This window comes from Guillardia theta (assembly GCF_000315625.1).
Source record: "Guillardia theta CCMP2712 unplaced genomic scaffold GUITHscaffold_17, whole genome shotgun sequence".
NCBI classification, from domain to species: domain Eukaryota; class Cryptophyceae; order Pyrenomonadales; family Geminigeraceae; genus Guillardia; species Guillardia theta.
The window spans coordinates 909,785-934,943 of NW_005434657.1; the positions used below are offsets into that span (position 1 = coordinate 909,785).

Genomic DNA, 25,159 nt, shown 5'->3' on the forward strand with positions numbered 1-25,159 from the left:
TGTTTTCCACGTGCTGCCTCCACTTACGTCACTCTCCAACTTGACTATCCCCCCACCTTCTCAACCGGCATGCTGTCTGACTCTATGTTGACTTGCAGGTACATTCTCTGAAGTGCTTGGAGCCTGAAGGATTGGGGAAGGAACACTTCTTCCATAAGCCATCATGCTCACAGACAACTTTGAAACACATGCAAACCGTTTTCTTGATCCTGATCTTCCTGCCAAAGATCGACTTCAGCTGGCCCAGGAGATCAGGGAAAGCATTGAGATCGTTCAGACATCAGAGTATGGAAACTTTCTCCAGCATTTCGTGAAAGCATTCGACACATACCTTCGAGGAACGAGTAATGAGCATTCTCCGTATTACTCGCCACCGAATGAGAGGTTCAACACTGAATCACCAGCCTACAAGACTCGCTCGGTTTTGTTGGAGATTTTGAACCGCGTTCCCACAACAGAGGTTTTGAAGCCATTTGCCCCAACGTTGCTGAAGCTTTGCATGTTCTTGCTGGAAAACGATGATGAGGACAATGCTGTTATCTCACTTCGTATCATCCTTGACTTGCACAAGACCTATAGGGCTCAGCGTATTCAAGGTGGCCAGACCATTCCCGGTCTTCTTGAAGGAGATGTTCAACCGTTCTTGGAGTTTGTGTCCAGGGTGTATCAGAACTTTCCAAGAACACTGCAGGATGCTTTTGCTACTTCCCCACAGGGTCAGCCTCAGCAAAAAGTTAGGCGCAGTACAGAATCCTTCAAGGTGGTAACAGAATGCCCTCTGATCGTTATGTTTCTTTTTCAGCTTTACGAATCATACGCACCTACGAATGTACAGACGCTCCTTCCTCTAATGGTGAAAGCCATCAATCTGAGAGCACCTGCCAATGCCCGACAAAACCCAGCCACATTATCTCTCTTCGTTGACTTCATAGCCGCACAGGTCAAGACACTGAGCTTTCTTACATACTTGCTGAGGGGTTCTGCTGACTGGGTCAAACCACACAAAGATATTATTCCCTTGAGTGTCGTACAGTTGCTCGTCAGCTGTCCTCATGACAGTATTGCAGTGCGCAAGGAACTCTTGGTTGCAACACGACATATCCTAGCAACAGATTTCCGTGAGGGCTTTTTCAAGCATGTGGATATTTTCTTGGATGAAAAGTTGCTTGTTGGGCCAAGCCGAGGTGCAGGAGACTCTCTTCGGCCACTGGCTTACAGTCTGCTAGCAGAAGTTGTGCATCATGTACGATTGATGCTGACTATGCCACAATTATCCAAAGCTGTTCATCTATTTTCTCGGAACGTTCATGATTCTTCCTTACCTCTGACTGTGCAGACAACATCGATCCGACTTTTAATGAACTTGGTGGAAGGTATTTATCACAAGCACAATCAAGATCAAGACAAGGTTGGAGCGGCTCAGGTGATCAATCAACCGTCGGCCAATACAGCGGCAGCAGCAGCAGCAGCTGAAGCAAGTGTCAAGGGACGAAAGCTCTTAGTCCGAATTCTTGATACTTTTGTCAGGAAATTTGGAACTCTGAAGGAGTACACCAAGAAATTGTGCGAGGCAAGAAAGACAGACAAACATGATACCCCCTATTTCCAATTGGAATTTATGCCGTTTCGAAGTGGGTCTTTGAGTGACATTGTGATCGATATCAACAAGGAAATCACAGACTGCAAGCAGTTGATCAAGACGCTCATTGTAGCAGTACGCACCGTGGTGTGGAGTGTGTCGAATGTCAAAGGTCAATCTGCCAGAGGCATGCAAGAGCATGAATGTCTAATCACAGCAAAACTTCTCAAGCATGGACTGAAGTGCTTTAGTATCTATGGATCCGAAGAGGGAACACCTTCGAAGGAAGAAAAGGAAATTCTTGATCTTTTCGCGGGTGTTTTCACTGTTTTGGACGAAAGAACGTTTCGAGATGTATTTATTTTGAACCTCCACATTCTTTTTAAGCACATTCTTTCGAATGAAGTATGCATTGCAATCCCACAGCATTTCATCACAAATCAGACGGTGACGAGAACCTTCACGGACATCCTGCTTACATTTCTGGTTGCGAAGATTAAGGAACTCAGTAACAGTGATAAGCATGAGGGACAAGTGGTTTTGAGCCTTTTCAAAATCATCTTCCATGGAGTCACGAATTTTCCCGAGAATGAGACAGTCTTGCGGGCGCATGTTCGTGCGATTGTGATTGCTTGTTTGAAGCACGCGATGCAGGAGAAAAGGCCAACCTGTTATTATCTCCTGTTGAAGACATTTTTTCGATCGGTATCTAGTGGCAAGTTTGAGATGCTGCAGAAGGAATTCATTCACTTGCTGAAGAACCTGTTGGAAAACCTTTGTAAGCTTCTCACACAAGCACAGGAGGATGACACTCGCGAGTTGCTTGTTGAGTTGTGCTTGTCAGTCCCTGCCCGTTTGAACTTCCTCTTACCTCACATCCCTCTGCTGATGAAACCTTTGGTTCAAGCTCTCAACGGAAGCCCTGAAATGGTTCACCTTGGACTGAAGAAGTTGGAATCATGGGTAGAGAGTCTTCAGCCAGCTTACCTTGACCCCCTTTTGCAATCGGTCAAGGATGATCTCATGCCTGCTCTTTACAAGCAACTACAATCAGGAAACAACCAATTTGCATTGAGCGCCATTCGCATTCTTGGAAAACTTGGAGGACGAAATCGCCGACTTTTGCGCGATCAGGTTCCGCTTGAAGGCAAGGAGAACGGTGATGACGGTGTTCGTGTGACAATCCAATTGCCCAAAGGCAATGCTGGTGTTGCTGTTGTGCAGTTGACTCTTGATGATGCTGTCAAGACTTCAATGACGCTTCTGGAAAAACCGGGAGTCGACGTTTACTACAAGAAGCAGGCAGTTCTTCTCGTAAAGAGTTGTCTGGGATGTCTGTTTCCACCTCTGAATGTCAAAGGCCCAGAAGGAGACGCGGACATGAAGCCCGCGTTCTCCTTGCAAGACGAATTGAATGCAGCTGAGGGAGTCCTTACCCACGTGAGCCCCGAGTTGATGAACAAGAAGGGCCTGGCGAAGCAAGCCGTGTGTCGCAAGGTGATTGGTGCAATCTTCCTTGCTGCAGCAAATCCAGACCTACACGAGGAGGTGAAGGGGTTGGTAGAGGGAATCTGCAGATATTTTGCTATTGCTGTGTCTCTCTGTCCACCACCCGAAGAAGGTGTTCCAAGGCCAGTGCACAGTGAATCAGTTCTTCTGGATGTTGCCATCGATGCGCTCTGCCAAGAGCAGAAGCCGAGGAATGATCGGAAAACCAATCTCCGCCCTTCGCCTCTTGAAATCTACCTCGATATCATCAATGAGCTCTGCACTCAGGAAGAAGCCTCGAAGCTGCCACTCTATGAGCAGCTGACAAGAATGCTCTGTCACCTCTGCTACCAACGGCCATGGTGGCAAAAGGTTGCAGGCTGCCTTGGATTGAAAATTCTGGTATCTAGAATGCCCATCACCAATCTCCTGACCCAAGAGTTGGGAATTGCCCGTGCTCTGCTCGCTATCTGGAAGGATTCATCACAAGATGAGATCGCTATTACCTCAGAGAAAGCTTACTCGACCCTAGCCTCAGTCTTGCATCGTTGTCATAGTCCATCGAAGACTGATTCTGAAGTAGAGGGATTCGCCGAGAAGGAGAAAGCAGTGTTCAGAGAAGTTGTTGGACATCTGTCGCAGGAGCTAGCGGCTCCGAATTCCACCGTTCGCTCCAATGTGCAGAAGCTTCTTGGAGAATTTGCTCAAATCACGAATAAGGCTGTCTCGGAATTGCTGGAACCACTGAAGTCATCTATTACTGGTCAAATCTTCAAGCGGCGATTGGGAAACTATCCTCTTCCAGTGCAAGTGGGGAATCTCGATGCACTGACTTACTTCCTCTCTCTCAAGCCACCATTCCTCGCCACCGAGTCCAACCTCTATGTGGTCCTACAAGATGCTTTGCAATATGCAGAGATGGAGGATGGTCAGGGCATGCGCAATCAGCATGATGGAGCAGCGATCGCTCAGTTGGGAACTCTCAGAACTCAGTGTGTACAACTCTTGAGAGCTGCAATGGCTTCTGCCGAGGTGAACCTTGCAGGTTCGCATCAGGAACTACGAAATCAGATTATCCTGATGTTCTTCAAAATTATCACAAAGGGATTTCCGGACGCTGTCGTGGCTGCAAGGGAAGGTCTAGCAGAGGTGCTGCAGACGCAGAAGGGGAAAGCTCCTTTCAAAGACCTTCTGCAGTCCAGCCTCCGCCCTGTCTTGGTCAATCTCGCAGACTATCGCAAACTGAATGTCCCACTGCTCGAGGGTCTGTCGAGGCTTTTGGAGCTTCTGAGCAGCTGGTTCAACGTCACTCTTGGTGAGAAACTCCTCGACTACCTGCAGAAGTGGGCCGAGCCGGAAAAACCTCAGCCGGCTGGTGCTCCCAAGGTTGTCAAGTCCAGTGAAGAGCCCAAAATACCTGCTGCGATCATCGAGCTTTTTCACCTACTTCCCCCAGCTCCAGAAAAGTTCATGGAGAAGCTAGCTAAGCTCACCATTGAGCTGGAGGACAAGTTGGTTGGAGGAGATTTCAGCCCTGTTAGAAGTCCTTACAGGGCACCCTTCACAAAGTTTCTCAACCGATTTCCCTCTGAAGCTCTTGACTTCTTCTACGAAAGGCTTCGAGATTCTCAGTTCTGCAAGCTGTTTCAGTACATCTTGAGATCAGACGTTGCAAGCCCGCTCCGTGATGAAGTTTACAGATCGGAAGACAAGCTATTGACAGCTACGTTTCTTGTCGATGAGAAGAATCCCAACTACAATGAGCTCCGTTTCCAAGGTGTTACTATCGTGCGGACAATGTGCAAGTTCTTCCCAGATTGGCTGAAAGATTGCCCAAAAATTCTTGCACAGCTCCTTCGGATTTGGCAATCGAAGGAACGGTTGATCAGGATCCAGCAGGAAGAGAACATGGAGCTCGATCACTTGCTGGAGTCAAAGAAATTGGTCAAGTGCTTGCTGTGCTATGCTAGGTCCCAGCCATCGGATCATGACGTGCTGTTCAACATGTTGACGATTTTTACTGTAAGATCCATTGTCGACTACTCCTTCCTCAAGCAGTACTATGCCAACGGAGTTGCAAACAACTATCGTCTAAGCACGCTCAAGGACAGAAAGAACATGATCATTGCGATGATCAACAAATGCAAAGAAAAAGAAGTTCCTCAAGAACTGAAAGTGCAGGCGCTTCAGTTGGTTGTGATTCCGACTTTGACCGCTGCTTTCAACAAGACGCCACAAGAAGAAATCTTGGATGACAAGACGATTGCTACAATCGTGAAGGACCTTCTGGACCCTGGGGATGAAATTCTCTTGACTTACGATGAGGCCTTGCACATTGAACTCTTGCAGCTTGCAACACTTCTGATTCGACACCTCAAGACTTCTCTTGTTTCCCACCGAAAGGAGCTCATCAAGTTTGCTTGGGATCGTCTAAAGCGTGATGAGACAACCAGTAAGCAGTGGGCTTACGTGAACGTTTGTAGGTTCATCGAGGCCTACGATGCTCCTCACAAGATCATCCTCCAAGTGTACGTGGCTCTCCTGAGAGCCTTCCAGCCAGAGCAGCGACCCTTGTTGAAGCAGGCGCTAGACATCTTGACTCCAGCCCTTCCTAAGCGTTTGCCTCCTCAAGATCACAAGTACCCGATATGGATTCGTTACACCAAGAAGATCATTGTAGAGGAAGGTCACTCCCTCCCCCATCTCATTCACATTTGGCACTTCCTAGTGCGACATGCGAGCCTCTTCTACACGAGCCGAGCTCAGTTTGTGCCTCAAATGGTGAATTCTTTGAATCGAATCGGAATGGCAAATTCTTGTCCGCCCGAGAACAGAAAACTTGCGGTCGATCTGGCAGAGCTGGTGATCACCTGGGACAAGAAGCGCATCGAGGCGAGCAAGCCGACGGACAAGATGGCAATCGACGCCCCTCAGCCAGAGGCAGAGCGCTCTGAGCGCTCAGAGACGGAGAAGAAGCGCGAGGAGCCCGAGGGAGGAAAGGAAGATGCCAGCGCCGTCAAGAAGGCTCGCACAGACTCCGGGGCAGTCACAACGGCTGTCTCCCAACCCGCTACTGCCACTACTCCAACGTCTGCTGGAACTTCCGCTGTTGCTACTGCTGGAGCTGCCGCTGGTACCGCTGCCACTGGATCCGCCACCAGTACCGTCGTGGCTGGCGCCACAGGTACTGCTGCTGCTGCTAGTGCAGCGGCTGCTGCTGCTGCTGCGGCGGCGGCGGCGGCGGCGGCGGCGGCAGGGCATCCTGCATCGGGAGACGATGATTACCAGCCAAACGCAACCATGATCGAGATGGTTGTGAATTTTTTGATGCGAGTGGCACTTGTCACCGCAGAACAGAAGGAGCAAGGAAATCTTAGCGAGAAATGTGTGCAGCTGCTGGACACTGCTCTGTCGATTTGGCCGAATGCTGTCTTGAAATTTCAGTACTTCGAGAAGGTTATCGAGAAGAGCGACAATCATGCCGCCAACATCTTCACTGGCCTAGAGATTATGAACACGTTGCTGCAGCGTAGCATGCTTGGTGCGATCGCATTGAATCAGAATGCGATCAAGCTGCTGCTGGACGTCTGCTTGCCATGCGACAATGGCAAAGTGATCGACGCTCTTTGTCGAATGGTGAGCAAGTTTGTTGACTTCCCAGCGCCGCTGGACGCGAACGAATGTGTGACCAAGTTCATCACATGGGTAAAAGAGTTCATCGACAAGGGTCTTCAGTATGTTTCTGCCCAGCAGCCCCAGCAGACGACTGGGAGAGTTGAGCGATGCAGCATCCACAACGCAGAGAGGGTCCTACAGGCTCTTGCGCCCAAGAAGCCAGAGATTGTTGATGACTTCGCCCAGACCCTCGCTAAGGTAGTTCACAAGTTTGCGAGAGAGCACTGCCAAAACGTCCAGCCCAATCGCGCTCGACAGGTGGAGAGTCAACAGGATACGGAGGCTCAGGAGTTCATCACGAGAATCCTCGTGATGGGAATCCAACTGTTGTCGACGCGCCTGAACATTCTCAATGATCAGAGGAAGAATTTCATCATCTCAATCTCAGGACTGATTGAACGATGTACTCAATTAGAGAAGCCCAACGACCCTCAGGTCCTGTCTGAGGTCGCAAATATTGTCAGCAACTGGGTCACCGACCCCAATTCAGGCTTGAAGATCGTTGAGAAGACAAGCTTTGTACATAAGATGATGCAGTTTGAGAATGCGCGCAATCCAGCTCCCTATACCATATTCTTGCAGATGGTCTACGACATTATCTCAAATCCATCGCCTCCAGAACCTGAGCTTGTACAGAAGGTACATCGAGCATGCATGATAGGATTGAGATGCCGGGATCCGTCGATGAGGAAGAACTTCTTTCGGTAAGACTCTTTCGCCTACTCCCCGCCTGCTTGCTCCCGTCTAATTTGAACCTCAGGTACTTCGAGGGACAAGTGAATCGAAGTCTCTTCCATCGCTTGACTCATATAATCCAGAAGCAAGAGTGGGATGCGATTGGCGACAGCTACTGGCTGAAGCACGCTGTGGAGCTCATCCTATGCATAGCAAATAGCAACACTAAGATAGGCGAAGGTTGCAAGTCGAGCAACAAAGAGCTCTTTCCGCCTGAAGGCAAATCTACAGCCATCTTGGATCAGAACGACTTATTCTTGAACGAGCTCTACGAGTCCACCATGGGAAATCTTTTACATCCTTTGTGCGAGTTACTACACCATAGCAACGCCCTTGCTCATAGCATGTGGATCGAATTGTTCCCGTATTCTTGGTCCTCGTTGACTTCAGATGAGCAACAAGCTTTGACGAAGCCGCTTGGGATGCTCATTGCTAGAGATTGCAACAAATTCCAGGACCTTCGAAGGCCAAATGTTGTTCAGGTAAGAACTCTCGGTTCCTTAGTCCCACGTCTCACCTTGTTCTCAGGGTCTTCTCGAGGCTGTTCATCGTTGTCGCCCTCCTCCTGCCATCTCAGCTCCTGTGCTGAGGTTTGCAGGTCGAACGTTCAATGCCTGGCATTCTGCTTTGAGCATCCTCGAAGATCAGATCACGAGCCTGCAGTATTCGTCGGACGGTCGAAGGGATGATCCAGTCGAAGTCATCGATGCTCTCTCAGATCTTTACAAACGCCTGGGTGAGCAGGACGTCATGTACGGCTTGTGGTGTAGACAAAGTGTCATGCCCGAGAGCAAAGTTGCGATCTCGTACCTTCAGTTTGGCTGCTGGCAGAAGGCTCAAGACTCTCTCTTCGGCGCGATGATCAAGTCGCAGCAGTCGGGCTCATTGAGTAGCATCCCCAAGGCCGAGAAGACGATCTGGGAGGAGCAGTGGGTACAGTGCGCGAAGCATCTGAATCAGTGGGACATGCTCACCTCGTATGCAAAGGAGATCAGTCAGTTCGACCTGCAGCTTGAGTGCTCCTGGAAGACAAGCGACTGGGCCGCGATGAGAGAACTCGTGCAAGACCCGATGCCCTCAGACCCCGGACAAACAAAGATCTACGACATCTACAACGCTCTTCAAGAATGGCGTCTGCAGGATGCTGAGAAGCATGTGCAAGAAGCGTTCCAATATGCTCTCAAGAACTGGTGCTTGCTTCCAGAGGTTACTGTTCAGGCTTATGTTCCTCTCATGCAAACTTTTCATCAGCTGGTGGAGCTGAATGAATCAGCAATGCTGCTTGATGAAGTGAACAAGAGCATGCGTCACAACTCAGTGCCGGATCTGAAGAACACCATCACTGCCTGGAGAGAGAGGCTTCCCAACAAGTGGGACGAAGTGACTGTATGGTATGAGCTGCTCACTTGGAGGAACCACGTCTTCAAGATGCTGGTCGAATGCAATCAGAACCAGCAGGACATCAAGACAGCGCTCAATGCCCTGGGACAGCACGAGGAGACTTGGACTCACATCAAGTTCGCTGAATCTGCCAGGAAACAGGGCCTGCCTCAGGTGTGCATTAACTACTTGCAGAAGATCATGGCGGGTCCGGGGATTGAGGGCCAGCACACGTACTCCAAGATCCGCGAAGAAGCTCTCAGCCGCTTGGAGTTGGGCTCGCAGCCTGACCTTACTCAAGGGCTGAACCTCATCAACAAGGCCAACTTGGACTACCTGCAAAACCCTCGGGATCGAGCAGAAATCCTCCGAATCAAGGGAGAGTTTTTGTTCCGTGTGCCTGATCAGAGGAATCCGATGCAAATGAGAGTGAGCGAGGCAAACGACGTCCTCTCGACTGCTGTTATCACCGCCGACACTCAGAGCAAGACCTGGGTGAGCTGGGGCAATGTGCTTCACGCGATGCTTCAGGTGACCTCGCAAGGTTGTTAAAAGTGTTCTTATCTTTTGCCAGGCGAAGATCGACAAGGGAGGAAACACTCCAGCAGACGTGGACCAGAGAAACAAGCTCACAGCCGATGCGATGAATTGTTACCTTCAGGGAGTTCGCTATGGGTCAGAGAAGGCGAGGATGATGCTCGCCAAGGTTATCTGGCTCCTCGACACATACGATGAACAGGTTAGTCATCTGGTTCTTCTTGTGGGAGTTGAGACGCTCTGCAGCCTTCCTTGGGCGAGCACTTCGAGAAAAGCATCGACAACATCCCATCTTGGAACTGGATCAGCTGGATTCCGCTGCTGCTTGGGGCCCTTGCAAGGCCGCAGGTGAACCTGCAAGGATCGTGCAATTTGTTTTGCTCTGACTTTGACATAGGCGACAAGATTCCGCAAACTCCTCTCTAAGTTGGCTGCAGACTTTCCTCAAGCGCTCTACTGCCCATTGAGGCGATTCCTGATTGAAAAACAAGGACAAAGTCGAGCAGCAGATGGCGATGGCGGTACCTCAGTTCCGAAGGCAGCAACTCCATCTGCTGCTGCAACTCCAGGAGCTGGAGGTACAGCTGGGGCTGGGGCTGGTGGAGCAACCGCCGGGGCCGCGGCCACTGCTGGAGCTACTGCTGGAGCTGGATCTACCCCTGCCGCAGGCACAGGAGCTGCCGCTGCCGCTGCCGCTGGCCCTGCGGCTGCGGCTGCGGCTGCGGCTGTGGCTGCGGCTGGAACAGGAGCTACAACCCCGCAAGCATCGACGTCGCAGGTGTGCTTGTTGTCATGTAGTGCCCACAGCGCTTCTGATGCGTCTCTGTACTTCCTCAGGGGGCTGGAGGCGTGGCTGCTAAGCAAGAGGCTTCGGCAGCGGGTGGAACCCCTGAAGCCAGAGCTGCGATGGTAGTTCGACAGCACGCGCAAGAGATCATGAAGCACCTGCGAGACACTCACCTTGCTTTCTTCCTGGAGACGGAGAGGTTCGTGGTAGAGATCACAAGGTCCTTCAAGCCTTCGTGGGAGCAGCAGCTGCAGCACATCATCAGTGCATGCATGGACTCAATGACCTCCCTCAACTTGTCGGCCCCGCTCACGACCGAGGTGATACATTTGCAGGGACAGTGACCAACTTCTTCCTCACGTTCGAGCAGGTCGCGGAGAAGGTGGAGAGTGCGCTGTCTGAGCTCCTGACTGTCTTGGAGCAGCAGCAAGAGCAGGTGGAATTGCAGAATGTTGTTGAGCACGTTTATTGATCTTTGAGCAGGAGAAAGGCAAGGGGCAGCCAAGCAAAGAGAGTTTGCAGCTCACTGAATTTCTCTCGACCTACAAGCCTCTGTTGACGGCAAGCTTCTTCAAGGAGAATGGATCCTACAGCTTTGCCACCAACAAAGATTTGTACCTCATGCTGCGCAAATGGCAAGTTGCGGTCCGACGTGAGTTGTCACGAGCTGCAGCTCCGAAGCAGCTGGAGGTATTGGATGCTCCGTTCGTGTTGCTAGAAGTTGACTTGCATACAGTCTTTAAGCAGAGCTCTAGCCGAGTCCAAGGGGTCCCAGATGGAGGTTCCCGGTCAGTACCTGGATATGAATGAGCCCATGACAGACCAGCATGTCAAAGTAGACAGAGTTCTACCTGAGATCGAGCTGGTGGACATCAACTTGGCTTGTCATCGTCAGATCACAATCCGTGGCAATGATGGAAAGCTGTATCACTTCATCGTGGAGGCGACAGGCACAACTGTGAGTTCCAGTGACGAGAGGACCCTGTTTCTTTGCCAGTTCATGAATCGATGTATGGAGAAAGAGAAGCAGACGCGACGCAGGAACATGAACCTGCACCTTCGCCCCATCGTTGGCCTAGCCCCTCGATGCAGACTCATCTCTCACGACCCCAAGTCAATCTCCTTGTTAGAAGTTCTGGAAGATTTTCTCATCTCCAAGGGAATGACTTCAGACGGCGTCGCTCTCAAGTTCGCTGAGAAAGCTCAAGCCTTGTACGCTCCTGACGTGTGCGTTGCTCTTGTGACGGTTGACGCAGATCCAAGATAGAGAAGGACCCGCTCATGGCCGCTATGAACGAAGTGGCTGACATCCTGCCTGAAACCGTGCTGCTGGACTACGTCCGCTCTCAGATCCCTTCCAATGCACACCTCTGGTCCTTCCGCAAGCATCTGGCTGTGCAGTACGCCTGCCAGGTCGGTCATGTTGTTTGTATCCTCCGTCGCTTACGAGCCTCCAGGTGTTGGTGTCCCATGTGCTGTTCACAGCTCCTCCTCCGCCCGCCAAGCTTGTACTTAGCCAGCTGCAGGGCGACGTCATGCTCCTTGCCTCAACTCCGGGCTTGAACAAGGAGTGCACGAGGATGCAGGACTCGACAGACATGGTGCCGTTCAGGATGACCCGCATGCTCACGACGCTTCTCTCGCCCGTCGGGTTGGAGGGTGGCTTCTCCGCCGCGATGGGAGCTGCGGCCATGGCCCTCAATCATCCCAACCGCCAGCTGCGGCATCACCTGTGCATCCTCTTGAGGGAGGAGCTGCTGGCTTATAGTAGCCCGACCCCTAAGCCCGGGCAGAGCGCTGCACAGTCAGTGACAGATCATGGACGTTCAGTGCTGGCTAGAGCCAACGAGTGTGCACAGCAGGTGAGGCCTCCTCCTCCTCCTCCTCCTCCTCCTCCTCGTCATCATCATCATCATCATCATCGTCCTCATCGTCCTCCTCCTCCTGTCAGGGGCGCGTCTCATTTTATCACTGCAGGTGTCTCAAAGGGTCAACGACTTGTCGCCCATGACTGCCCTGGCTGCGGAGAAGGATGTCAAAGACGGAGAGCTCGGTCAGCCCATCAACGGCAAAGTCATCTCCCTCATTATGGCAGCGGCAGATCCCGTCAAACAGATTGCAATGCCCTGCTTATGGCACCCATGGGCATAAGCTAGACTTGCACTTGTATATAGTTTATTCGTCTCATCTCATCTCATCTCATCTTTCAATCATAATGAACACTTTCAATCTCACGGGCTCATTTGGTTTGCGATCACCAAAGGAAGGTCTCCGTACTCCCTGTAGCTCACGCCATCTTTTCGACCCGCATGGAAGTGAAGCTGCGCGTTCGCCGCTGCGTTCATTCCCTCTCTTACTTGGGTGTAGGCATCTGAGAAAGCTGCTGGAACCTCCTCCTCTTTCGGCGCTGATCGCCAGTTATGAGGATCGAGATCGATCATTCCGCCAGGAGTTTCTGGGAGAACGTTCAACACTCTCATCGACTTCCCGTCCCAGTGTCTGAAGACATCTTGTGGTCTATTTACAGGATGATGAAGCTGCTTCAGCGGAGGGAGGGCGGGGATAGGTCGGAGGCTTGGGTACTTTGAGTCCCAGTCGTTCTGTGAGGATCCAACATTCCGAATAAGAGGAGTTGCTTCCTCCACCTCCTCTCCAGGCATCCCGTACGTCTGAGGTCTCTGAAACGAGCTGGGCAGACCTGAAGTCTCCACGTTATACCCGAAGAGAGGGAAGAAAGGCGATGAAGGAGCTGCCTCCGAGTGAGGACGATCGCTCTGCTTGTCAGGATAGTCAATGACAAAGGTTGGCAACTCTGACTTGAACTTGGGTCGGGTGAAGGCTGCGGTGTGGAAAGGCTCATCCGCTTTCCTGAGGTCAATCCGAACCTGCCCGCGGCCAGGAGCGAGGAGGCGCTGCTTATCATAGGCATCTCCTGCTTGAAATGTTGTGGGGACTTGAAACGAGTCTGGCGTGGGAGGAAGAGTAGGACCAGCCCACGGCGTTATCACGGTGCTAGAACCTCTTCTCTGAGCATATGCTGACGGGCTTTTCTTGTGCACTTCACCTAACGCCTCCGAGCTTGACTTTGCAGGTTTCAAGTCCTCGGGGAACAGGCTTCTGATAATGCCCTTTCTTCCCGCAAAGATGTTTTCGCACACAGGTTTACATGGTATGCAGTCTCGTTCGGTTTGCAAAGTATCCACCGCGTTTATGCAACTCCCGCACATGCTTGCACATCGCTGCTGTTCGATTGAAGTTTCCAGGCTGTATACTCGGTCAGCCGAGAGAAATTCAGGGTTTGCTTTTCCAGTCAGAGCTTGCAGTCTTGGCATCTTAATCATCTCCTTCTTGGGAATTTTTGACTTTTTGAACATGTCGTACACTTGCTTTACCGCATTCGATGCCGCACTCTGCACTTGATGAAACAAACCAGATGGTTTGGTGGTGCTGTCCTTAACAGGTTTTGTAGAAGACCGTTGCTTCACTTCAAACTTGATAGTCTCACCAGGCTTGACGCCTGACGGCACAAGAATCTCTCGTTCACGATGCCCAGGTACAGCAGTCACGAAGTCTTGGCCCGCTTCGACTCCCTTGGGAACCGTCACCTTTTCTTCGAGGTCAGGATGGCAAAGGTAACAAGCGTATACAGAAGTACCTCATACACACGCTCTTTTTGCTGAATCTTCTTCTGAAGATCATTCTCAGCACTTTGCGCAAGCTCTTGGTCTTCACTCAGATTGTGTGACTGCATAAATCCTTCAATAGCATTCTGAAGTGAAAGCACGACAGCTCGCGTTGATGATCTGCTGAAGGAAAACGCCAAAGAGGAGGAGGAGGAGGAGGAGGAGGAGGAGGAGGAGGAGGAGGAGGAGACTGCGAGGAGCAGCAGTATCAGAGCTGCTCCTGCTGCAATCGCAGCATTCCTCCGACCCGCCATCCTCCCAATATAGCCTTGGCGATCTTCACACCCCCACCCCCTAAAAGGTCACTCCATTGGGGGGTAAAAACCAAAGGGTTGTGTGCCGCTGGTAGAATCAGGGAAACACTCTCTACCAGGGGGTGGATTGCAGGAGAGAGAGGGGTGGTGCGTGTTTAAGATAGGGTGGTATGTGAGGGCTAGAGCCGTTGATCGCTTGCAAGGCGAACATGATGGGAGGGTTCAACGATGACGAATGAAGATCAAGAGAGAGATGAGATGAGGTATGAAACAATGAGCTAGATCATCCTTCTGTGTGCTTGATGATACTGTTCTGCAGATGCTAGTTCATCTTCTATGTTACCTGATATCTTGAAGCCTGTGAGAATGAAGAAAAAAGGCATTTCATCGGAAGCTGAAGAAATCGAGCTTTCTCAAGCACTGGAAGCATTTGCAAAGATAAGAATAGAGAGACACACAAACATTGTAGACAAAAATCTACAACAAGCCCGCCAACAGAGTTCACATCCCAGTCGCAATCATCCCGAAGCTGCAAAGGATGTTGAAGCTATTGTAATGTTTCCACTTGAAATTGATTTGTTGCACCGTATTGACTTGACGATGTAGAACCGTGAAGATAGCGTCAAGGAAGAATTCTCGGAGCTGCATCGGCTGGCTTGTGTTCATGCTCAAGTGAATGCCCGACGAGAGGTGCAGCGTTTGTACGAAGAAGCAAGAGAGAAGAAGAAGATGATGCAGTCTCAGACGACTGGGGAGCCGTTTTTGCTCGGAACCGACAAGGCATCCAAGAGAATACAGCTATTCAATAGAAATCGATGCCGGTATGGCTCCACATGCACACGACCTGGATGTATGGACCGTCACCCATGGGATGAGATCACCAACACGTTAGAGATCAAGATGAAGCATGACGTCACTAAATCCATCTACAGCCTTCAACACCCGACCAACAAGGTGATTACTGCTCCAACCATGTCCTTCCCAAGTATCTGAGTCTCTCGCTGTCAGCGAAAGCAAAGGCGACCTGCATTGAAACCAATGCATCACGAAAAGTTGCTGGAAGCGAGTGTCAGCAAGACAGGTTCCATCTTCGATAACTCAGGGGGTTTGCCTATTCCATTGATAGTTTTCGACAAGTTTGCAAGAGAAGGTATATCTGCTTGCCTGCCGTAACCTCACACACATTTACTTGCTCTGCCCAGGTGCTCTCCAGCCTCCACAGGACCAAGAATTGACGAGGGAAGAACGCGCGGGAGATGCTGAGGGTTATCTGACGAGCAGCGTTATGGATGTGGAAAGAGATGCAATCCATACAGAACAGACATCATCCGCTCCACCTGGCGAGAAGGAAGAGGCTCAAGTGGAGTTTGATGTCGACAATATTGAGTTCGAATCAAAAGAGGACCGGATAAAGAGGATCATCATGCTCAAGAAAGATCTTTTGAGGCAGCAAAAGAAAGCAAAAGCGCTTCAAGATTCACTAGGGCATGACACAAGATGAAATCAATCTCTCAGAACAAAGCCCAAGAGTTCTAGCAGGATTACGATATTGTACAGCTAATGCATGATTGCGATTCATCTCGCCTAGCAGTGCTCTGCTCAAGTGCTCTTAACCTGCAAAAAGTCATCAGTCACACGTTTTATTTTCAAAATCAAATACCTTGATTCCAAAGATCGAAATTCCTCGTTCGGAATCATCATTGAGTTTTGCGTCTTTGAGACTTCAGCTTCCAGTTCCTCAAGTTTGTTTTGTAACAAGCGCTTCTCTGACTGAAGAACATCTATTGTTGTTTTCAGTGTGTTCAGATCAAATGATATTCCTTCTAGGTTTTGATTCACTGTCTTCAACCATTCTTCCTTGTCTGATTGAAACCTAAAGGAAGGCGAATGAAATCCAATGTTATCCACGTTGTGCTCCTCCGCTGCCTCAGCTTCCCTTGTCTCGCTCGTCATTTTTTTTTCGCTACATTCTAACTCGTCAACTTCATTTCCATCGCAAGAACCCTCTCGAGTGTTGACTGCACCACAACCTTGCAGGTCAATTTCCAAACTGTTGGTGAAGTTTAAAAGAACGTTGTGTTTGACCTGATCCATTGCTTCAGTGACAAGCAACGAGTAGGTTTCAATTTCAATTTCGTCTGGGAGCGAACTGGATTTGATTGAAGGAACAGGGCTGTCGCTGCAATCACGTTCGACCTCAGCTTGACATGCTGTTGGTTGTGCGATTGACAACAATTCGTCGATCGTCAAAGGAGGAAGCTCAGACTTTGGTAAGCTTGCACTCTCCGGTAGAGTAGCAGCTACATCGAGTGACCCATCTTTGGTGTCTTCTTTCCTAGTCTCGTCACTCTCAACTTGCACGTGGGTCTTGTCCATCTTGGCAGCTTCTTGGCGGCTTGCCGCGTCCTCTTCCTGATCACACTGGGAGGAGTAGGATGTCAAAAGGAGCTGGGTGACGTTCTCATCTTCAGGATTCTCGGGCTTGGGATAAGACAGGCGTTTGCGTTTTCCGATGTCAAGGGCCTTTGAATGCTCATCTCCTGTTCTCTTCTGAACATTGACGTGGGGTGAAGAATCTTTGTTGATATCCATGAGGCTCAAAGGAATTCTGTCCTGACTGGAATTCATCTTCTTGGGAGTATCGAATTGCAGGGCACGACTTGCAACAAGCTTTCCAGCTCTCTTCTTTGCAGATCCAAACATCTGGTTCTCATCGTTCTTGTTTCCTTTGGTCCACGGAGACTCCAGCAAGGCAGCGCGAGCAGCAACGGAGAGATGAGGATAAGCATCTATCACTTCTTGTAACTTCTCGAATTGCAGGGATTTCGACGTCCCAGTACCGCAGGACTGTACCGACGATATGCAAAACAAAGCGATCATTCGTTGGCGTCGTCAAGTAGTACACTTGTACCTGACTGAGTTTTGACCTGGTTGTCGCTGATGACGGAGTGAAGCTAGACATCTACAAGACTGGTTCAAATTAGAACGAGGATTCCTTGTTCGTGTTTGCTATAAAATAGGCTTAGTGCATTGATTTGGGATTGATGCCAAAGAGACTAGGATTTCGAAATCCCCAACAACAACAACAAATCTGGCGAAACAATATGGTCGGGGAAGAAATGTGGAAGAATCGTGAGTAGGCATACACTGAAGCTGATACTAAACTAAACTGAGTACTCAGTGGTGGCAGAAGGTACAGGCAAAGGTGGTTCTCAGCAAATTCAGCAGGAGGAATAAGGCAAGTCAATGAGGAAAGAGGATCAGTGGGGCTTGGAGAGGAAGAAAGCATCCAGGAGTGTGGAGTTGAGGAGAGGAGAGGAGAGGAGACGAGACGAGAGCAGAGCAGAGCAGAGCAGAGCAGAGCAGAGCAGAGCAGAGCAGAGCAGAGCAGAGCAGAGCAGAGAGGAGAGGAGAGGAGAAACGATAGTGAGAAGCAAGGGAGGAACTTGTCGGAGCAGGGAGGAGGGTGGAGACATACAAGGTTCTACCGTTGTTATTTTCAAATACTTTGAAAGACAGCAATTCACACTTAGTTTTATTAGACTCAATTATACCGCTGTCTTCTCGCTACTGGATGTGGTGAGGCGGACCCGCGGCTCGACCGGCCGCGGCGTCCCAGTATGACAGTGCCGCTGGCCCGGGTCCGAGTTCGCCTTCAAGTCTACTAGTGACCAGACTCGTGACTCACACGCTGACGGCGGCGCACAGCCGAACCACTGGCAGGCTCACGGACATAGTGACATGATTAACTCAGCCTATCCGCTATTAAAGCTGTACGGTCCGACTCCGAGTGAACCTGGAACGGTTCTGAAATCCACTGATCTCCATATTGGGAACATCAAAGTATTCAATTTGAGATCAGTTTACACATTAATACACTCGTCTAGTGTACGCGTCATGCGTTCTCAATGGATCATACATGTTTGCCTGCAGCAAAAGTCAAAGAGGATAAGAAGACAGATTGGATGGAATTCAAGACCTCCCAAGGTCGCCAGCTGCTATCTCGCATCGAAGGACTATCAAGCACCTGTTTTCAAATTTATCACGATTCATAGGAGTTCCAACACCAAGGGCCAAACCTTCTTGGGCAAATTCTCACAACCGTCGCCAAGGACATTCAAATGTAGGTAGGCATCCGTCCCATAGCCTTCCATACTCTTGATGTCTAGATCTCCCCCAAAGTATCGAGCATAAGTTCTGCCAATCGATCACGATCGCGCGTTAACGAACAATGGCAACTACTGCACCTACTCAATGGCAAGCCTACACCCCAACCTGCCAAAACAGGCGTATTCTGACTCGTTGCTCTCATCTGCCCTGGGTTTCCAAACATCCTTTCCGAGCTTTGTGTTTCTGGGTGTTCTGCAGTTGTATGTAGAAAGCAAAACATTGTGGTCATTTGTGATCGCGGGATTCCACCTCCTTCGTCTGACACTCGGATGGTAATGTCCTCCTCCCCCTTTGCAACCACTACTGTGACTTCTGGCAGCTTCTGCGACGTTTGTTTATGTGTATCAACAACAGCTCGCACGGAATTCTTGAGCAACTGACATGAAGAAGCTCAGTGAAACATCTCAGGACGAACGTATACCTCACCTCTGTTAACATGTAATGTATGTGAGAAGGGACATATGTGATCATGGGATGAGGATTCTTGCAAACTACGTTCACTTTTGGTGAGGCTCCCGTGAAGCTGTAGCAGAGATCCATCGCATCCATCGCTGCATTCCTTGCTATGTCATCTGGTCTGCACGCCTTGGCTAAAATACCGCTGTAACCCTCTACGTGCTGTTTCGAAGTTATGTGGTGCTCCATCAAGAAACGGACTCCGATACGAGACGTGTAAAAGGATGTCAGGACTCGATCAATGTCTGCTTGCAGCTGCATCCATCGTTCTGGTCCAACTTCCTGCTTCAGCTCGATGCAGCCTAGAGCCAAGCCCTAGGAATTGCAAGCTGTCAGTCAGGCAATGACATGGCGTGCATGGAGCCCAACGCACCCGAACAACTGCCGTATGGTCCCTCAGAATTCTCTTGAGCAACTTGGTAAATTCATCTTCAGAGGCATCATCCACCGGTCTCTTCGATGCTGCGATTGCACATGAAGCCTCGGCATACCAACCCGACACATTCTTGACGGACGGTTTATTGGAGAGGCCATGCGGAAGTCTTGACAATTCGACCGCTCGTTGTGCCAGCCGTATAGCCTTTGTCATAAGATCAGCCAGAAAGTGTCATCGACATCGAAACCTCACCAGCTCTCGGTGGAGAAATTGTCCGAACTTTATCCTTGTTCTAGATGAAGTGTCACAACCTATTCTGTACAGATCGGAAAGAGCAACTGGCGTTGCATTTTGCTCGGATAGGGCCCATAAAAGATCCCACCCTTTGAGCTTTTCAAGTGCCTGCATATCAAGATCTTTCATCTCCCAGTCGGCTTGCTGCGTGTTTAGATGAAACAAGGTACGAGATTGCACGACCCGTGGGTAGGTGAAGCCTGTGCGGGGCAAGCAGGACCTCATGGAGCAAGAAGTAGGCGGCATGGAATAGAAAGCAGAATGCATGGAAGAGGAAGATGGTAAAGATCTGCTAGGTCGCATGTTCGCCATGGCAGCGCCTCGAGCCAAACATGGGCGGCTGGCTTGCATAGCGGCGGCTACAAGAGGGGGACGACAGATTGGGGTTTTTTCGTGGGTAGTACGTGATAAACGACGAGGGGATCTTGAAGAGAAAAACAGGGGTACTCAATGGTAAAGAAGGGGGTAAGGGTACATTTTGCTGTTGAGCAATGGGGTGGTGGGGTGGTGGGGTCACGTGGTGGATGCTATAATAATATTATAAAATATCCGGATACAAAAACACGTTACAATGTACTAAAATACGTACTTATCTCACTTAAAACATACTTTTATTCAGCTCAGTACAAGATCAGAGGCCAGGAGATTTATTATATATTTAAATTTAAAATATAGTAAAAGTGATAGTGCCAGGTCTAGCAAGGGGCTTTATTTTGCAAGATAAGACGAATCGAACCGTCTCGGCCATACTGCATACTTGAGCCTGATGTCAGGACAAGAACATCTCAAACAGTTTGAATAGCTTGGAGTGCTGGTTTGCGACCCAGTGTTCATGCAGAGCACAGCTGCTTGTACTGTTGGGTGTGCCCTTGAACTCGACGACAGTTGAGCGAAGGAGAATCCGGTATGAAGGAGGGGGGGAAAGGACTGAAGGTTGACTGAGGGTTATGTAGCAACTAGAGAAAGCACTTGTGACCTCTCGTAACGATTGTTGTCTTCTTCTCGTTCTGTTGCCGTGGGGGACCCTCTGGGTAAGTCTCTGGTTGTTTATGAAGTTCAAACCTCCAGTTTTGATTTCATTCAGATTCCATGTGTGCACTGAAAGAGCACTACACTTGGACATACCTCTCACTTGTTCACAAAAAATATATTGCTAACAAACGAGTCTTGGCTGTTTTTGTGAAAAAAATTGTACATGAAAAGGCTTTGTATGTCTTTTTGTCATGTGCGATCTTGCTGGCTTCTGAGGATGAAAACGACAAGAGTATCGGAAAGATGTAGACACAATGTCGACTCAGACCGGACCTAGAGCATGACGTCACCATGATGAAAAGTCTTTTTTCTCTCGGCTCTGCTCTAGACGTACCCGTGCACTTAAACGTCTCGGGCTCGAGGTGGCACAGGCGGACCAGCGGCTGAGCAAGTGAAGGGGTTGGCAGATGATTGTGAAGTTACAGCCTGCTGATGAGGGCTTGCTGCTGGCATCATGGACGTGCTGCTGCTTCATGAAGCCACCAGCTGCCACTCGCAGCTCAAAGCCACATACGCGTCCCACCACATGCGGATCAGCGAGATCCATTTCTGTGGGCATCAAGCTCATTAGAAATCTCGAATAGCGGCAAGTAGTAGCATCGGAACCTTTGCCCATTGCTCGTGCCTCCAGATATCCGACCTGTAAACTCGTCTTGATAGTCTCTTCCGCATGTAGCGCACACCCAAGACAGTCCGTCGAGTCCAAACTTGAAGAAGGTCGTGATATTCTTGGCTGGTTCTGACAATCGTTGCACTGGCACCGGAGGCTGCCAGTAAGCTTGACGCAACTTGAGGACACGGTGAACACTTAGAATTCAAGAAAGGGAAGAATCTGACCTCGAGACAACGCTCCTATATGCGGAAGAGTGACTAGCACCAGGCCAGCGGCTAGTGCATCTGCAGCCGTTGAGTGACTTCCAAGGCGGAAGGAGTCGAGAAAAATATCGGCACAGGACTGGAAGATGTCAGATAGTCAAAACGCGCATCAATCATACCTTGACTCTGATATGGTCCTTTGCTGACTGCAAGTCTGTAACAAGTATCAACTCATCGGAGAATTTCTCTTTCTCTTGAGATGTGAAAAATTGATGTGAAAGCGACTCATCCTCGCTTTCACTCCACTGCCTCAATTCATTCTTGCTGTCTGTCAAGTGGTTCTTCAAATTTTCTGCTGCTTTCTTGGGTCTGTTTGTTATCCAGAGTTGCCAGGACTTGTCATTCGAAGAAAAGAGGGCTGATTTCCACACATTCACTAATGCTGGATCAATCTTGTAAAGGGAATTGAAGTTGGCAAAGATGATCTTTGATCGATTCATCTTTGGAATCAAAATCTCGCAATCTGTCGTTCAAGGTCAAAACATTTCATGATGTATGTTTCAAATCCTGAAAACTGAATCTTACCTACAACTCTGGAATCTCGTCGGGTAGGCATCGCATCACCCCAAGAATATCCTCCAAAGTCACTGGAATAGTTTCTGAGGGGAAGAAAAGAATACTGTGCAGGGAAGTATAGAAAGGACTCGGAAAATTGAGTCTTCATTTCCGGTGTAGCTGTTATGCTGAGAGATCGAAATCATTCCAACGCCAACAAGTTAGGTGTTTCACCGGTCAAGGAATGTATGACTTATCTGTTCCAGGCCTAACGAGCCTGTATAGCTAAAGACACGTTAGCCCGTGTAGCTAACACTAGGGAAGATGAGAAATCAGCTTGTCACTTTCGAACTCACCCGAACCAATGAGCTTGAAGAGGAGAAGCTTGAAGTACAGACACCTCTGTCATTGCTCCTCGAGTATACCTGACAATAGATGAGCACTCGTTTCCCTTCGCGCTGCCTTACCCGTCGAGGTCGAGGTACAAGTGACAATTCAAGCTGTTAATGTGAAGTGCAATTTGATGCCAAGACATGGAGTATGCATAGATAAATGAATTAGACTCGTTCTTGAGTTTCTCCATCACAAGCGTGCGCTCCTTCGTGGGGGTTACTCGCGCAGAAGAGATGACATGAAATTCAATTACGATGTCGTTGAGAAGTGCTGGCTTGCATGCCTTGAGGAGAGTGATGATGGCATGCGTAATGTAGTGGTCGCCATCAAATCGTGAAGATAGCATTGCTACCTTGAAAACGTTTTTCAACTTGACATTTCTCTGAAATGTGTTTGACGAATCAATTTGCTGGTAAAGAATAGTGCTTTTGACAAGCTTCGTGAGAGCGTATCCTCTCCTACGTGCAATCTGCAACAGGACGAGGGGGTCGACAATGTGGGCGATGTCATAGAGGTTCACATTGAGTGGGTGCACGTCGAGGTAATAGGAGATCGCATCCTTGTGCGAAGACACCTCGTCAGGACCTGCCAGATAATGTCCAAGGCTCGCCTTGACGTCGGCGAGAATGGTTTCTATGCTGTGTAAATCACAAATGGCTAGGAGAGCGCTAAAATGGAGGAGCTTTGCTTCGATTTGATGCGCACGGAGTATCCGTTGTTCACCTTTCAGATGGCTGAACATCTGATACGACTTTTGATACGCTCGCGACGCTTCCTCGTAGAATCCGAGATCCCGGAGAGCATGACCGAGTCCTCTATACGCATCTGCAAAATTTGGCGAAAGTGTAATGGCCTTGAGAAACAACATCTTTGCGTTCTCGAGAGATTCACGAGATTCATCAGACTGGAGCATCGCAGATGCTAAGCCGTAGACAAAGAAAGTGTTGTGGGGCTCAATATGAAGGGCCTTGCGGTAGTGGACAAAAGCTTCCTCTCTCCTCCATGTTCTCCAGTAAAGATTGGCGAGGTTATGGTGCGCCTGAGAAGACATGGGGTTGACTGTGAGAGCAGCCTCGAAGTGTTGTCTTGCCTGTCCAGGGTCATTGAAGCTTGTCTCGTGCATCACACCAAGAAAATTGTGAGCGTCGTGCTGAGCTGCAGAGTTGACTGGGAGCTTCAAAGTCGATTCAAACAACCACTTCGCTTCATCATACCATCCTTGAGAATGAGCAAGCATACCAAGAGACATTCTTATCTCGACATCAAACGGGTCCCAACGAAGGCACATCAGGTAGGTTCGTTTTCGTTGCCTCATGTCTATGATATGGTCTACACCAGAACACATGTGTCGTATCATTTCCCTCACTTCGTGAGCTACAGCACAACCTGGAGTCTGGCATTCACAACATATGAGGAGGATAGTGAAAATAGCCTCACGTGTTCTCATTTGCCACTTCTCAAGCCTCCAAGGCTCTTTTTGCTTCATGTTCTTCCAGTGATGTCCTTGTTCAGTTGTCTTGTCATCATCATGGCATTCCTCTTTTCTGTTCAGTTCTCTGGGGTCGGATTTCAAGCGGTCGCAACGACCGATGCCGGGCCGCGGGCGCGGCCCGGCCCGGCCCGAAGCGAGTGGGCCCGGGCCCGCTCCAGAGTTTGTGGTTACCTCATAAATCGCCGCGTGCTCATGGCAGCGAAGGGGAAGTAAAGCAGGAGAAGGTTGTGTAAACACTCGCGAAGACAGTGATAGGTCTCACACAATATTGCACAAGCGCCTCTGATAAATTCATTGTCCAAAGTTTTCTTTGTAAACGCTGGGTCTTGTGAAGCTTGCTCATCATTTCACTGAGGAGCAGAAAATCTAACAAGAGATAAAATGAGTACTGCCGTCATGCCAACAAGACCACGAGTGCTTTCTTTGTACCGTAAACTTTTGCAGCAAGTCAAGAGGTAAGGGTCATCACCCGCTGTGTCAAGTCAAACATGACATTCACTGCTACAGGTTTCCTCCCGAGGTTTCATCTACTTTTGTTGAAGGGCAGACGAGGTCCTCATTTCACGAGATGATGCGAGAGAGGATGCGAACAGAATTCAAATCAAACAAGAACGCTGATGCTTTGCGGACACGAGAGCTTCTTGAATACGGGCAAAGAGAATCTGACTCATTGTCGTCGATTTTGTCCAACCAATATTTGAAGCAACATCCTGGTCCACCCGTATGTTTAAGCATGCTTTGCCGCTATGATCTTGAACCCCTTGTGCAGGCTGTGAAAAAGTTGCATCCCGAGGGCACTCCTTAATAACATGATTTGTTCACTCGTGCCAAGATGCACTAGGAGAAATGTAAGCAATAAATGCTCTTATCTTGAGCTAGATGTGAGGGCTATGATCGGACTGCATCACTTCCTTGTATTTGCTTCCTAGAAACTCTCTCGACTTCATCTCTCCTCTTGTTCTCTTCTCGTGCAAGCTGCTCTGCTTCTTACCTCCACTACTCGTTCCTTCTCCTGCATGTCACGTACTAGAAGGGTAGGGTGAGCAATTTATCAACCTTACACCCCGTGAAGCGACTACTTTTGGACCGGTGGGGTGCACATGGGTGTGGGTACTGGGCAAGTAGATGACCTGGCCCCATGTCGAAATGGAGGGAAAGGTTGAAATATCAGGGAGCAGGATGGCAGGGAGGGAGGGTAGAGGGCGGAGCTTGCAGGGGAAAGAGATGAAGGTGGAGGGACTTGAGCCCGCAAGAGCCTCCAGTCGACCTGCCCTTCACAAGCGCCGAGGGTCTTTGTTGATGTGGATCCTGGCTAAGTACATGCCTTGAGTTCCTGGATGCGAGAACCCGAGGCGAGATGAAGAGAAACCTCGTTACAGACTAGTACCAGATTCAACTTGACACACTTAGTCGACGAGTTCGATGGTGCTGTGCTGGTTCCAGTGATCACCATTGAT

General features: G+C 49.6%; 6 protein-coding genes across 6 annotated transcripts; 2 read left to right on the forward strand and 4 right to left on the reverse strand.

Moving 5' to 3' along the window:
- Positions 1-163: 163 nt before the first annotated feature.
- Positions 164-12,416, forward strand: GUITHDRAFT_162097 (hypothetical protein; the record flags this gene model as incomplete). Its single annotated transcript, XM_005836689.1, has 14 exons — positions 164-7,446; positions 7,503-7,959; positions 8,006-9,388; positions 9,432-9,596; positions 9,641-9,742; positions 9,792-10,172; positions 10,232-10,501; positions 10,552-10,617; positions 10,665-10,871; positions 10,918-11,139; positions 11,179-11,408; positions 11,438-11,594; positions 11,639-12,043; positions 12,159-12,416. The coding sequence occupies 14 exons, from the start codon at positions 164-166 to the stop codon at positions 12,330-12,332; spliced, it is 11,502 nt and encodes a 3,833-aa protein (XP_005836746.1). The 3' UTR covers positions 12,333-12,416.
- Positions 12,413-14,118, reverse strand: GUITHDRAFT_135924 (hypothetical protein; the record flags this gene model as incomplete). The annotated part of the gene is made up of 2 exons (XM_005836690.1): positions 12,413-13,786; positions 13,837-14,118. The coding sequence occupies 2 exons, from the start codon at positions 14,116-14,118 to the stop codon at positions 12,413-12,415; spliced, it is 1,656 nt and encodes a 551-aa protein (XP_005836747.1).
- A 1,232-nt stretch (positions 14,119-15,350) lies between these two features.
- Positions 15,351-16,024, forward strand: GUITHDRAFT_151452 (hypothetical protein). The gene has a single exon (XM_005836691.1). The coding sequence runs from the start codon at positions 15,404-15,406 to the stop codon at positions 15,617-15,619; it is 216 nt and encodes a 71-aa protein (XP_005836748.1). The 5' UTR covers positions 15,351-15,403; the 3' UTR covers positions 15,620-16,024.
- Positions 16,025-16,088: 64 nt separating this feature from the next.
- Positions 16,089-16,998, reverse strand: GUITHDRAFT_162099 (hypothetical protein; the record flags this gene model as incomplete). Its single annotated transcript, XM_005836692.1, has 2 exons — positions 16,089-16,148; positions 16,204-16,998. 2 exons carry the CDS (start codon positions 16,996-16,998, stop codon positions 16,089-16,091), a joined length of 855 nt encoding a protein of 284 aa, XP_005836749.1.
- A 1,169-nt stretch (positions 16,999-18,167) lies between these two features.
- GUITHDRAFT_67612 (hypothetical protein) lies at positions 18,168-19,528 on the reverse strand (the record flags this gene model as incomplete). The annotated part of the gene is made up of 5 exons (XM_005836693.1): positions 18,168-18,315; positions 18,366-18,664; positions 18,715-19,059; positions 19,118-19,324; positions 19,373-19,528. 5 exons carry the CDS (start codon positions 19,526-19,528, stop codon positions 18,168-18,170), a joined length of 1,155 nt encoding a protein of 384 aa, XP_005836750.1.
- Positions 19,529-20,544: 1,016 nt separating this feature from the next.
- On the reverse strand, positions 20,545-23,737 carry GUITHDRAFT_162101 (hypothetical protein). The gene is made up of 8 exons (XM_005836694.1): positions 22,285-23,737; positions 22,174-22,242; positions 21,848-21,921; positions 21,442-21,785; positions 21,284-21,401; positions 21,053-21,234; positions 20,781-20,995; positions 20,545-20,719 (listed from the first exon to the last, which is right to left on the reverse strand). Exons 1-7 carry the CDS (start codon positions 23,694-23,696, stop codon positions 20,918-20,920), a joined length of 2,277 nt encoding a protein of 758 aa, XP_005836751.1. The 5' UTR covers positions 23,697-23,737; the 3' UTR covers positions 20,545-20,719; positions 20,781-20,917.
- Between the last annotated feature and the right edge of the window lie 1,422 nt (positions 23,738-25,159).